At 45.9% G+C, this 12,869-nt stretch overlaps 1 protein-coding gene across 3 annotated transcripts in view; it reads left to right on the forward strand.

Moving 5' to 3' along the window:
* AMFR (autocrine motility factor receptor) overlaps positions 1 to 12,869 on the forward strand; it is a 36,848-nt gene that overhangs the window by 21,797 nt on the left and 2,182 nt on the right. For all 3 annotated transcript variants that reach the window (XM_037516410.2, XM_054697062.1, XM_054697063.1), the window contains exons 9-13: positions 863 to 1,053; positions 2,771 to 2,874; positions 8,113 to 8,247; positions 9,836 to 9,919; positions 12,423 to 12,607. In XM_037516410.2, the coding sequence (XP_037372307.1) occupies positions 863 to 1,053; positions 2,771 to 2,874; positions 8,113 to 8,247; positions 9,836 to 9,919; positions 12,423 to 12,607 (699 nt within the window). The remainder of the gene's footprint in view (positions 1 to 862; positions 1,054 to 2,770; positions 2,875 to 8,112; positions 8,248 to 9,835; positions 9,920 to 12,422; positions 12,608 to 12,869) is intronic.

A 12,869-nucleotide genomic window follows, 5' to 3' on the forward strand; every position in this document is an offset into this window, starting at 1 on the left:
ATTTTTGATCTTATATCTTTGATCTTACTGAATAATTATATTCTTTTTACATTGGTATTACATCTTTTAATCTTGTTTTATATTTCCAAATGGTTTTTCCTTCTCTTTTTAATATTAGAAGGGCTTTGGAGTAGACTGTCAGTAGCTCAACAAATAACAACAGGCTTTTTATAGACTTGTGTGCTGTGTTGGGCTCTGAGGATAAAATAAAAACGACAGATATAGTCTTTGCTTTCACAAAGCTTATAGTTTAACAGAGGAGCCAATGAATTAACCAGGCACATTTATGAATAGGAAGTATAAATTGGGTGAAGAGCAGTAAAGAAAAGGAACATGGTTGTTGAGAGCTTGAAACAAAGGCATCTGACTCAAACCTGGAGGTGTAACTCTTGAGGCTGTGTCAAGGGTGTTAAATCAGTAATGGGAGGGGCTGGGGGGTAAGAGTGTTTGAGACTAAGGGGCCATCTCTGTAGCAGCAGGCAGTGTGGCATATTGGGGGAACAGCAGAGAACCTGGGGGACTGGAACTCAGAATTTGGGACGTGTGGTATTTGCTGAGGTAGGGTTTAATCTGCAGGGTCTTGAAGGCAAGCTCTCGGCATGAGAAGCCATTGAGATTTTTAAGTTGAGGTTGAAAGGCTTGAGAAGATCTTGCTACTGTAGTTCAGGTGTGTGTGGAGAGCAGCTGGGAATGCAGTGGATGGACTTGAAGAGGATGAGGCAGGATGGGCTGCTCTGTGAGGCAGGATGGGCTGCTCTGTGGGCTGGGAAAAGTGTTGGTATTCGAGTTTTGTGGATGGCTAGTGGTGCTGTGGATGCTCATGAAATGTGCTAAGGATATCTTATTTTGGACTTCCTGGTAGCTCCTGTCTTCGCTCCTGGCTCGAACAAGACACCTCTTGCCCAACATGCAGAATGTCTCTCAACATTGCTGACAATAATCGTGCCAGGGAAGACCATCAAGGAGAGAACTTGGATGAGAATTTGGTTCCTGTAGCAGCAGCTGAAGGCAGACCACGCTTAAACCAACACAATCACTTCTTCCACTTCGATGGTTAGTTGGTTTCAACCTTTAAAACCATACCCAGGGGGTTTTCTTCCTTAATGGGATGCTGTTTTGATTGTAAGCTGCCCTGTACAGGCCAGTTTAATGTTAACTTCTGATTAATTCAAAGTGTTCAGTATCGTTATCACTGAGGAGTTATTCTGTGCCAGGCATTTTGCTAGATTCTGTCACTATGTGGGTGAGAATGGGGGAGTGGAGTAAAATGGAATCAACCACGCCTTCCAGGAACCTACTTCATCAGCTTAGTTGTTAGCCGTTGCGTTCATTGCATTGTGTGGTGCTCATGCTCAGTGAAGGGTCACCCATCCGCCTTTCCAGTGAGTACCCAAAGCAGACCCAGAACTGGAACCTGTTTCCTGGCCCATTAAGTGTGAACATTCTGCCTTCGACTGTGTTGAAAGGAGTTGTGATAAAAACCACACTTAAAATTCTATCAGGCATTGGCTGACGATCCTTCCTAAATTCATATTACGTGGAGCTGTTGTTGATTTTCATCAGTTCCAAAACCACTAAATTCTGTGACTTCATATTTCTTGTTATGAAAAGTAGGTATTCCTGGACTTATGTTAGGAGGAGCACATTCAGAGCTCTGGTTTGAGCTTCCAGGCAGGGATGGTGCAGAGTCCCTGATAGTGGCAGGTGGGTAGAGCCAAGTGTGGAGAAGAAGGGTGAGGGCTCTCCACTGGCTGGGCTGGGGATGCTAGAGGGCCTGGGAGGGGCTGCTTTGGTAGCTGTTAAAATTAAGACCTCTACCAGTTAATCTTGGACTTGGGTCCTGGCTAAGTACTCTATTATTTTATGAATTATTACTGATGACTTAGTCAAAACAGATAAAGTTAGCTTTATATCTCCCTAATATTTTTTTTTTTATCAGCACATTTTGTTGGGTAAGATCTTTGAGATGGTCATTGAATTTATTTTTATATTTCATGCCTTGTCGCTTTTTTTGTGAAGGAAAGAAAACTTCCCCTTAAACACGTGGCTTGATAGTGACTTGCTTTACAACCCATACCTGGTGGCACTATCTCGTAGGATCAGGGACCCTTTTCTTAGGGAAGTAACCAAAGAAGCAGGCTTCTTGGTGCCATTAGTCTCCAAGGGCCTGTGTTGTAGAGCTGTCTGAAAAGAATTTTGAATTGGAAAACCCAAGTCTTTAAACCAGATTATTAACTAGAAAATACAGGTCATGAAAATGATTGTCAAAATAATGTCTCTAAATGAATACTGTTTGTTTACAACATCCTAGAGGAGAGCAAAACTCATCTGTTGTAGCAATTTAAAAACCTGCCTTATATTCGAGACTGCCAGAGTGGATTGAGATTGTGTGCTCCAGGGTTAATAGAAAGCAGGAGGGCCTAGTGGTGAAATGTTCTGGAAGCTGGCTGGTTGCCTTCATAATCCTGGCCACCATAAATCAATTGTATGATCTTGGGCAAGTTACCTGACTTCTGAGTGCCTCAGGGACCAACATGGGATCTATAGTCAAATCTCTGAGAAGAGTAAAATGGAAATAACAATCGACATTACCATTTGGGGTTTTAGTGAAGATTAAATGAGTGAATCCATATGAAGCCTGGCACAAAGGGCCTGGCACAAGGAAGCCCTCAGTGAACACCAGGGGGATCATACAGTGGCTGTCTCTCTAGTAGAGGACACGGGAAGAGTCAGGCCTGTAAAACCTGTGCTGGCTTCTTGTTTACTTTAGGGTCCCGGATTGCGAGTTGGCTGCCAAGTTTTTCAGTGGAAGTGATGCACACCACCAACATTCTTGGCATCACGCAGGCCAGCAATTCCCAACTAAACGCAATGGTAAGGACTGCTGACCACATACAGGGCATGACTGACCGGCAGGAATGGAAGAAACCCTGGCCAGTGCATGGAAGGAAGAAACCCTGGTTGGTCTTTCTCTGCTCTGGCATAATGGCTGCATTTTCAGGGGGGGTTTTATTCATTCACTGGGAACACTTAAATTCCTGTGTTTTAAAATTTGAAACTGGTTTGGAAACAAACTTTTATTCTGTTTGGTGGCAGATGACCTAACATTGCCCGGGCATTCCTACTCTGTTTAGATCGAGGCCAGTTTTGGGACTCTCCTTGATTTAAGACAAAACTATTTGGGAAATTATTGACTGGAGTGAATGATGTGCCTTTTATTAAAAATTCTATTAGACCTGCTGAATGGTTTTTTTTTTTTTTTTTTTTTTTGACCCTTACCTCCTTCCTTCCCCAAATAAATGGGTAAGTATACATGCATGCATCTGTGGGTATACATATGTATACCTTGAGATACTGAGGTGTGCTGTTGACTCAGGAGTATTCAAATTCTTTAATATTACTGTTGTTTTTTAGAGCTTTGTGTTATGATATTTTGTTTTATAGCATTGAAAAATGTGTTTCACCATTGTTGAAATAGTAGTATTCTTTGTAGTAACAAATACGGGAGTCTTAAAGTACAACTGTGGTCAGATGGACAGGGCCTCTGGCTAACTGGGGTAAGCCTGGCCAGTGCTTTGGAGAGTCATTAGTTCGTTTGTTTGTGTTAATGTAGTTATTCAGCAAATTTGTACTGACAGGCTATTCCTGCAGGTTGATCTTATAGAACATAAACTGTGCCTTGCCTTGTACAAGGTAGGCGTGAGCCCTTCTCTTAAGAAGAGTAAGTTCTTGGCCTCCCGGGTGGCGCAAGGGGTTAAGATGCAATCTATGAAGCTATCCGCAGCCACTGCAGCACAAGTTTGATCCCTGGCCAGGGAGCTGCCCACAGGGTGCAACAGACCTCTACTGACTCGCCCACTGCTCCTCTTAGCAGTGTATTTCAGTCAGTTTGCCTGTTCTGTTCCCCACTCTGTCTCTGGTAAATTCTCTCACCTTCCCACACCTCCGGCCTGTACCCCAGTTCTTGTATGCCTAAATAAATAAATCTTTTAAAAAAAATAAGTTCTAGGGGCCTCCCCTGGTGGCCCAGGCAGTTGAACGCCGCGCTGTGAAGCTGTCCACAGTCTTTGCAGCGCCGATTCAATCCTGGCCAGCCTGTGAGGGTCCCACATGGCATGGCAGACCTCTCCTGTCTCGCCCGCTGCTCCCCTCAGCAGTGTATTTCGTCAGTCTGTCTATCTCTGGTGAATCCTCTCACCCTCCCATGCATCTGGCCTGTACCCCGGTTCTTATATAAAAATAAATAAATCTTTAAAAAAAAAAATAAGTTCTACTTAGACACAGATATGATCCCTGCTGGAGGTGACGAGTGCTGGGAGGGCAGCAAGGCAGGGGAGTCCTTACAGGAGGCATTCTGAGGAGGTGATATTTAAACTGAGACATAAAGGACAAGAAGACATAAAGGACATAAAGGGGAAAGAGGCAATGGAAATAGTAGGTGCAAAAACCATGAGGGGTGAGAAAACACTAGAAACTGAGAGAACTCATTGAGGTTGGAGCCTCACAAGTCAGGGACCAGTGTTGTGGCATAAATCAAGATTGCAGAGCCAGGTCATGCAGGGGCTTGGGGGCCACCATCCAGTGTAGCTTTTATAATGAAAGTGATAGGAGACCAGTCAACAGTCCTGGATATCTCCCTGGAGACTGACAGGACACTGAGAGGAGAATGGTACACTTTGGAGGGGCAAAAATGGAAGCACTGGGACTCGTTAGGAGGCTGTTGCAATAATTTGGGCAAAAGAAGATGGCAGATTTTAGGTACTTGGAAGATGAACTGGCAGGGCTTGATGCTTTCGTTCGGATGTGGCATGAGGGAAGTGAAGTGAGGGAAGTAAAGGAATGAAAACGGACATGTTAGTTAAGCAGCTGAGCAGATAATGGTACCATGTATTGAGATGGGCAAGAGTCAAGGAGAAACAGGGTTGAGGAAGGGACTCCGCTTTCCCTTGGCTGGGGCGCTGGTCGGTCTGTGAGGCATCTACGTAGAGATAACGTATGGGCAGTTCTGGACCTTGGTAAAGAGGGCAGGTGGAGAAGCTCATTTGGGAGCTTGAAATCTCTAGGTGATATTCAAAGTGGGGATTGGATCTCCTTATGGAGACAATACAGCTTGAAAAGCGAACTCGGGGCTGAGTTCTAACAGTGAGGAGCCATGGCCGTGACTGAGAAGGAGGGGGGCCAGGAAAGGTGGCAAGTCAAGGTGGCAGGAATTCTTAGAAGATGAGGACAGAGAGACTACAGATTGCATTTGACAGAGGGGAGGAGCTTGATCAGCTGGAGAAGAATAGGCAGCTTCAGGGCCTAGAGGTGAATTGAAAGTGAGTGGGAATTAAAGAAACAGAGTGTCTGGCAGAGATGTCAAGGTGGCTTCTTGATGTGTATGTGGTATTAGGATTTTTTTTTCTTTTTTAAAGGTTTTTGTTTTCTTGTTTAAACATATTTGAACTGATCATTTATCCACAAATTTCCAAACTGATAGAGGAGTATCGTCATGTTCCTATCTTTCCTATCTTTCCTCCCAGACACACCTCCCTTTCCGTTACAACCTTGACTTGTCTCTTCTGTTTTCTGTTCTTCTAGAATGTTTGCCATGCGCTGTAAGCAAAGGCTAGTGTGTATCCCTATTCTTTACTCCCTTGGGTCTTCTTTTTTTCCAGGTTTTAAGTTATGGTAAAATATACTTAGTGTAAAATTTACCTTCTTAGCCAATTGTAAGTTTACAGCTCAGTGTTACCACGTACATCCATGTTGGCATGCGTTGGCATGCGACTCACCACCACCCACCTTCAGAACTCTTCCCCTTGGAAAACCAGTGCTCTCCCCATTAAACAGTGACTCCCTTTTCCTCCACTCTCCAACACTGTTGGGTACCATTCTTCTTTCTTTCTCTATGATTTTGACTATTCTAACTACCTCATTTAAGCAGAATCATGTAGTGTTTATCACTTGGTCACTGGCTTATTTCATTAAGCATAATGTCTTTAAAGTTCAGCCATGTAGCTTATGTCAGCATTTCAAGGCTGAATAACATTCCATTGTCTGGATATAGCATATTTTGTCTGTTTACATCCATGTTTTAGCTATTATAAATAATGCTGCTTTGAATGTGGGTATACACATGTCTCTGAGGCTCTGCTTTCAACTTTTGAGTATCCAAGGGTCTTCTTTAAAAAAGATGCTTAAGTGTGCTTGATATGTGGATGGGCATGATCAGCAGAGGGGAGAGATCATTGGTACAGAAAAGTTACCTGAGAGAGCAGAAACCTTGAGATGGTGGGCAGGCTTGGGGACTGAAGGTTGGGGGAGAGGTATGCCTTTGTTAGGAGGAGGGATGGATGTGGCTGTCCAGATACGTCATTCTGAGGTATGGTTGGGAAAGGAGGTTTGGCCACAGTAACCCCAGGGTGAAGCAGCCTCAGTGTCCCTCGAGGAGAATGGATTGTCTTGTCCTGTTCCGCAGCATGGATGAACCTGGAGAACTTGATGCTAAAAAGAATAAGCCAGCCACAAAAAGACAAGTATTACAGGATCTCTTTACAGGAGGAAGCTAAATCAGTCAAACTCTTAGAGTGGGAAGTAGAAAGGTGGTTGCCAGGGGCTGGGGCAGGGTAATAGGGAATTGCTGTCTATTGGGTTTTGTTTCAGTTTTGCAAAATGAAAAACTTCTAGAGCCCTACTAGTGTGTATATAGTTACCACTGCTGTACACTTCAGGACGGTTAAGACGGTAAATTTCATGTTACATGTTTTGACCATAATACTAAAAGGTATCGCTTCCTGCCGGCTCCTGCTTTCTCAGGGAGGCTCCAGGTGAGCCGCAGCATGGGTGACGTCATGGAGGTCTAGTAAAGTGAATCTTGGTCATTTTATTTGGAAAATGAAGGGAAGCTGCTTGAGATTAGAGGAGAATATTGTCTGATTATCGGGTTTTTATGGACTCTTGCTAGTTTCCTTTGATTTGACCTGGGGAAAAAACTGATCCACTTACATTCACATCCACAGTAAGGGGATCTCAGGCACTTGGAGGTGAGAGTCCTCTGCTGTGTACTGCGTTGCCTGCCCTCTGCCAGCTGGAAGCAAAGCTCTGTGCGGGCATCACCCTGATATTTTCTCTCAAGGCCCCAACATTGATCCACACACTGTCGTGCTCTGCTGGAGTCACTATCCTAGTAGTAGACTTTATTGTGCCCCCAAAATGGTTATATTTTTTTCTCCTCTTTCCTTTTGATCACTCGCACTTTCCATAAATAAAACCTTGAACATAAACATTGGTAAAATAAATACAAAAATACACACACACGTATAAATCTGGAGATGCCTGCATGAGAGTCTGGTGGGGGTGTGCTCTCTCCATCGCCCTACTGTAGGTCCCTGTAGACTTGAGACATTTCCAAAATATACTTTGAAAACTACAGCTCCAGGGTGATAGTAGGAATTCACCTTCTTTATAATCTTTTTGTTTTCAATTTGATATAATTTACATATAGTAAATTCACCTTTTTTAGTATCTACTTTGAGTTTTGCCACACTGAGACAGTTGTGTGATCACCACCACCACCACCGAGATAGAGAACAGTTCTGTCCCCTACCCCCAAATTTCACTGTGCCCCTCTGTAATCACTTCCTCACCTCCAGCTCCTGCCACCACTTAGCAGTTTTCTCTCTCTGTAGTTTTCCTTGTCCAGAAGGTCATATAATTGGAATCATACTGAACAGCTTTTTGAGTCAGGTTTCTTTCATTCACTGCATTTGTATTTCGTCCATGTGGCATGTAGTGTGTATCAGAAGTTTGTCCCTGTTAGGAATTACATCTTTAGGGAGAACACACTTTTTACATGAGTTATACTGAGCTTTAAAGTGTTTTTGAAAACTAGAATGTTCTAGTTCAATCTGCCTTGGGATCCAACTGGAATTCTGTGCTTTTTTTTTGTTTTGAAATTGGTGCTATCCCCAGGTTATCTACCTGGCATCCTGGAAAAATTGGAAAATTTCTGCAATTTGATGATGATCTATAAAATAGAGGGGGCCCCTTACTTGTGTTTTTAAGGCAGATCACCAGGTTCAGTGAATAACTGTTGCCAGTGAAGGTTTCTCTGGTTCTGTATTCCTACAGGCACATCAGATTCAAGAGATGTTTCCCCAGGTTCCGTACCACCTGGTGCTGCAGGATCTCCAGCTGACACGCTCGGTTGAAATAACCACAGACAACATTTTAGAAGGACGGATTCAAGTGCCTTTTCCCACACAGGTAAACTGGGGTTTTCAGAAGGACAAATGGATTCTGTCTACACACAGATTTACTGCTCTAGATTACCTTTTTTATTTACAACTCAGTGTTTATACTTTGGTGGAAGTTTTCTGTAAATTCCCTATCTGTCCAAATTATGACTGAGAACAGACCCACCAAAGAGACTCAGATTATACAGGGACACATGTACTTGGGTAATTTTTTCTGTAGATACACACCAGCTTGCACCTTGCCAGTCTAAGGGGTTAGAGCATTGAAGGATAGTCAGCCTTCTTCCACAGAGGACAGATAGAAATATTTTAGACTTTGTGAGCTATACATTCTCTGTTGTAACTTCTCAGCTCTGCTGAGAAGCACCAAGGCGGCTGTGGGCAATGTGGAAATGAATCATAGCCTCTGATGGGTGCAAGGACTATTCACATTTTAGAGGCAAGCTTTCTGGCAGGACCAAGGGATTTGTAGATATGTACATGACCAGGGATTCATCTACCAAGAAATTATATTTGCTGGATTATGCAAAAACATATGAAAATATATTAATAAAATTTTAAAACTTGAGAATCTTTGAGGAAGAATGAGTATGGATTTTGGAGTCAAAGGGACTGAGATAATGGATGTGACTCCCCAGTCCTTATCTAGCTGACCTGGCTGTTGGCTTTGGATTCACCAGCACCAGAGCTGAGACTAGGATTCGAATGCAAGTAGTTAATTTGGGAAATGATCCAGGAAACACAGGGGCAGATGGGGCTGTGAGAGAGAGAAGCGGAGGTGACCAGTCAGGGGCTTGTTACCCAGCAAGGTAGCACTGTGGGTGGCGGGCGCCCGAGCCCGCTGGGACCTCTGGGCTTCAGCACAGAACATATTACCTCCTCTGAGAGGTCAGGCGTGGGGTGCTTACACCCCACTTCCCATCAGTTCTTGGGTGAAGGCTGCTTCTGTGTGCGGGGGAGGGGAGCAAAGTGCAGCCAGAGGGAGTCCTCAGGCTGTAAAGTGCAGGCGGCACCTCTGTGGTGGATCTTTTTTTTTTTTTTTTAAGATTTATTTATTTATTTATACAAGCACTGGGTACAGTCAGAAGCGCGGGAGGGTGAGAGAATTCACCAGAGTCAGAGCGGAGAGCAGTGCAGGCAGACTGATGAAGCACACTGCTGAGGGGAACAGCGGGCGGCAGGGGAGGTCTGCGTGCCATGTGGGACCCTCCTCCGGTGGCCGGGGATCGAACCCTGCGCTGCAGAGGCTGCGGGCAGCATCGCAACCCAGCGCTCAACTGCTGCGCCACCGGGGAGGCCCTGTGGTGGATCTTGAGGAGATAAACGAGGCCCTCACGAGGAGCCGTCAGTCCATGCTGTCTGTGCTCATCGGCTGTTGTTGGGCCATTACTGTCAGTGAAAGGGACTGACGTGGAACCAGTTGACGACTCACACGCTAAGGCCTCAAACTCCTCTGTCTTGCCTTTGCTCTCGGTAGCATTTTTATTTCTTTGAGCCCATCGCCTGTGACAGGGTCATCGCTCCCTCTGGCCACAGGTCGCTGTGGTCTGTAGGTTGGGAACAGCTCTGTGCCCTCAGTGGTGCTGTTTCTCTTTCAGCGGTCAGATGGCATTAGACCTGCGCTGAACAGTCCTGTGGAAAGGCCAAGTGGTGATCAGGAGGACGAGGAGGCCTCTGCCCAGGTAAAGTCTGCACACTAGAGAGCCAGAGTGTGTGGACTGAGGAGGAACGGGCCAGTACGGAGCTGTGGTCTCTAGCCCTGCCTCTGGTGAGGCTGAGGGCAAAAGCATGGAGGCTTACACCGAGCCGGCCTCAGCATTCAAGGTTAATTAACAAAGTAGGCTGTGCCCTGCAGCCCACTCGCCAGGGACTGTGCTCAGGCCCTGGAGGAGAAAGGAGCCACGCTGAACCCACCACTCCTGTGAGCCTGAGCAGCAGCACCAGGACGGTGCCAAGTAGACCTGGTCAGGGCTCAGGGTGGCTGGACTCATTCATTCACAGCGGGGAATGGTGTTCAGCTCTCCAGAGATGAAACCACTGACTTATTCTTCCCCATCTCACTTGCCCAACTTAGCATTTCCAGGCACTTCCATGCATTTTACAAAAATGAGTAGAATGGGGTGAGGGAAGGCGGTTCTCTTCAGAACCAGGTCTACTTAGACACCTCAGATACCTCTTGGGTGACTGCCCTCCACCACAAGCAGCTCATCTGTCTGGTTTCCAGGGCCAAGCTCTCCCTGTGCTCTTAGCCCTATGCCTAGGGGTTCCAGTTTGCTTTCCTTCTCTGTAATTTCTGTTTACTTAATCAGTTACCACACTTGCCAAAATCTTTCTTAAGAGATTGGAAAAAAGGAAAAACCCAAACATCCCATGTTTGTGACGTGGGCCTTTGACATGCAGGTAGGACTCGGGGCTGAGGTGGTGCCTCTTTTCCAGCACTGTCAGTCAGGGCTCTTTTGGAAGCGGCTCCTTGAAGCTTTTGCCTCATGTGTTTTTCTCTGCAAATAGGACATAAAAACACCTAAGACTTTTCCAGTTCTGCTGCTAAGAGCTAGGCTTTTCACATCCAGATCCATAATTGGCTTGTGCGGCCTTTGTGGAATGCGCCTGGCTTCTCAGGAGGGAGGGGATCATTTTTGCATTTCCCACTTTTTGGTAGCTGACTTAGTTTAGTTTGTACACTAGATTGGTTTGGGGGCATTTGTGGGTACAGGGTGTCCCTGTTTATCTGATTCCCCAACTCTCCTTTTAGAGGTAGTGTAAAGATTTCTGAATTTTCTCTTATATAGTGGAGGTAAAGTATTTCACAAGGAAGCTTAACATATAACATTTTGATTTTCAGGAAATAAAAAACCCTTGGATAACAATTAAGTTAACAAAAAACCTCAGTTTAGCCCAATTATCCCATCAGCTGGACTGGCCACTTACTTAGCTGCTCCCTTGACCCAGTCAGGCTGTATTAGTTAGGCTTGGAGGCCTGAGAGGAAACCTCTAATTTCTTTCTTCCTTTTCCTCTTCTACTCACCTGCTCTAGAGTCATGCTGAGGAGGAGGGGCTTAGATGGGCCACATGACCAGCATGCCTGTGTGTCACTGACGTTCTTGGTGCTGAGCCCCCTGCCCCATCTCAGACCAAAAACCTTAGTCTACTTCCTTTGAACTGGGCTGGCTGTGTGTGACCACCCCTCCACATTTTCCTCTTGGACAAATGTCCATTTCAACCACCTTAGACTGCCTCCCTGCTGAGGGACCCTTGTCTGTCCCAAGGACACATAGCCATCCCCACCCCTTTTTCTTGGTCAGTTTATTTCTCCTAGATGTCTTGAGTGCCAGTCCTTGTGTCTACCAGACTCTAGGGAATACCATTCAGGCTGGTCACTTGGTTCTCTCAGAGTCCCCCCACTCATTTGGCTGAGGCCAGGAAGAGGGGGTGAGTAGGTGGCAGAGAAGCACTGTACACTGGCCACTCCTGATGTAGGCCTGCCCCTCAGCCTCCTCCAGCTCTTGGGGCCTGGTAGAGGTGTTGGCCCAACTGCAGCTGGGGTCTGTATCTGCAGCATGAGCAGCAGCCTGAGGTGGGGGTTGGGGGGATTGTTTGAGAGCATGGGTCCCCTGGGCCTTGTCTTGGCCTCTGGAGTTTCAGCCAAAATGGAGGCTCCTGTTTGAAATATTCTGTCACACAAGGAACTGGGTGATATTATGTCTGTTTTTAGACCACCCTTTTTATCTGCTTCTCTCTGTTATCAGAGTCAAATGAGGGTATAAAACTTGTGCATATGTAAATTGCACAAATAAATGTGTAATTTAAGTAAATGTGAGAAGACTTGTTTCAATTTTAAAGCAATTAGTAGACTTGAACAGGAAATTCCCAGAATACAAACCAGCAGTTAACTTTGTTACTATTTTCCAAGAGTACAGTTTCAAGGTGCTTATGTTTTCATGTTAGTCATTACTTTGCTAACAGGCAGCTGCTAGTGTGGTCAGGGTCTGTTCTTGGTGGGCCACTGGCCAGATACACCAGCCTGGGCTCCAGGAGCCCACTTCTGCCATAACACCTGTGCTTGGGGCTCCCTGCTCAGCTGCCTCCCTTTGGGCTGGAAGAATGTTGGGCTGCTCTGGCTGGGTTGGGAAGCTGCTTTGGAGCGTGGCCTGTGCTCATGGTGACCCCTCGCTTCCTCCGTGTCAGACCGAGCGCGTGCCGCTGGATCTCAGTCCTCGTCTGGAGGAGGTGCTGGACTTCAGCGAGGTGGAAGTGGAGCCCAATGAGGGGGAGGACTTTGAGGCTCGTGGGAGCCGCTTCTCCAAGTCTGCTGACGAGAGACAGCGCATGTTGGTCCAGCGTAAGGACGACCTCCTGCAGCAGGCACGGAAGTAAGTCGATTCTCCAGCCCTAGCTGGTGTAAGTCTCAGATCAAAACCTGCTACCCTGAAGGCCATTGTCGTGTCTACGTTGTAGCTTTTTAAATGTCAGCACTGAAAAACCATTGCGTGTCACCTGAACATTCAGATGTCAAATCTCTTTTGAAAATTCAGAGCATCTGGTAATAGTGGACCCAGCTAGAGACTCTGGTGCAGCTGGTGCCGTGGGTTGTCTCTTGCAGACATTTTCAGTCACCCTGAGAGGGAGAGCATT

Source organism: Talpa occidentalis, unplaced genomic scaffold (genome assembly GCF_014898055.3).
Source record: "Talpa occidentalis isolate TD23 unplaced genomic scaffold, MPIMG_talOcc4v2.1 talOcc4.17, whole genome shotgun sequence".
In the NCBI taxonomy this organism is placed as follows: domain Eukaryota; kingdom Metazoa; phylum Chordata; class Mammalia; order Eulipotyphla; family Talpidae; genus Talpa; species Talpa occidentalis.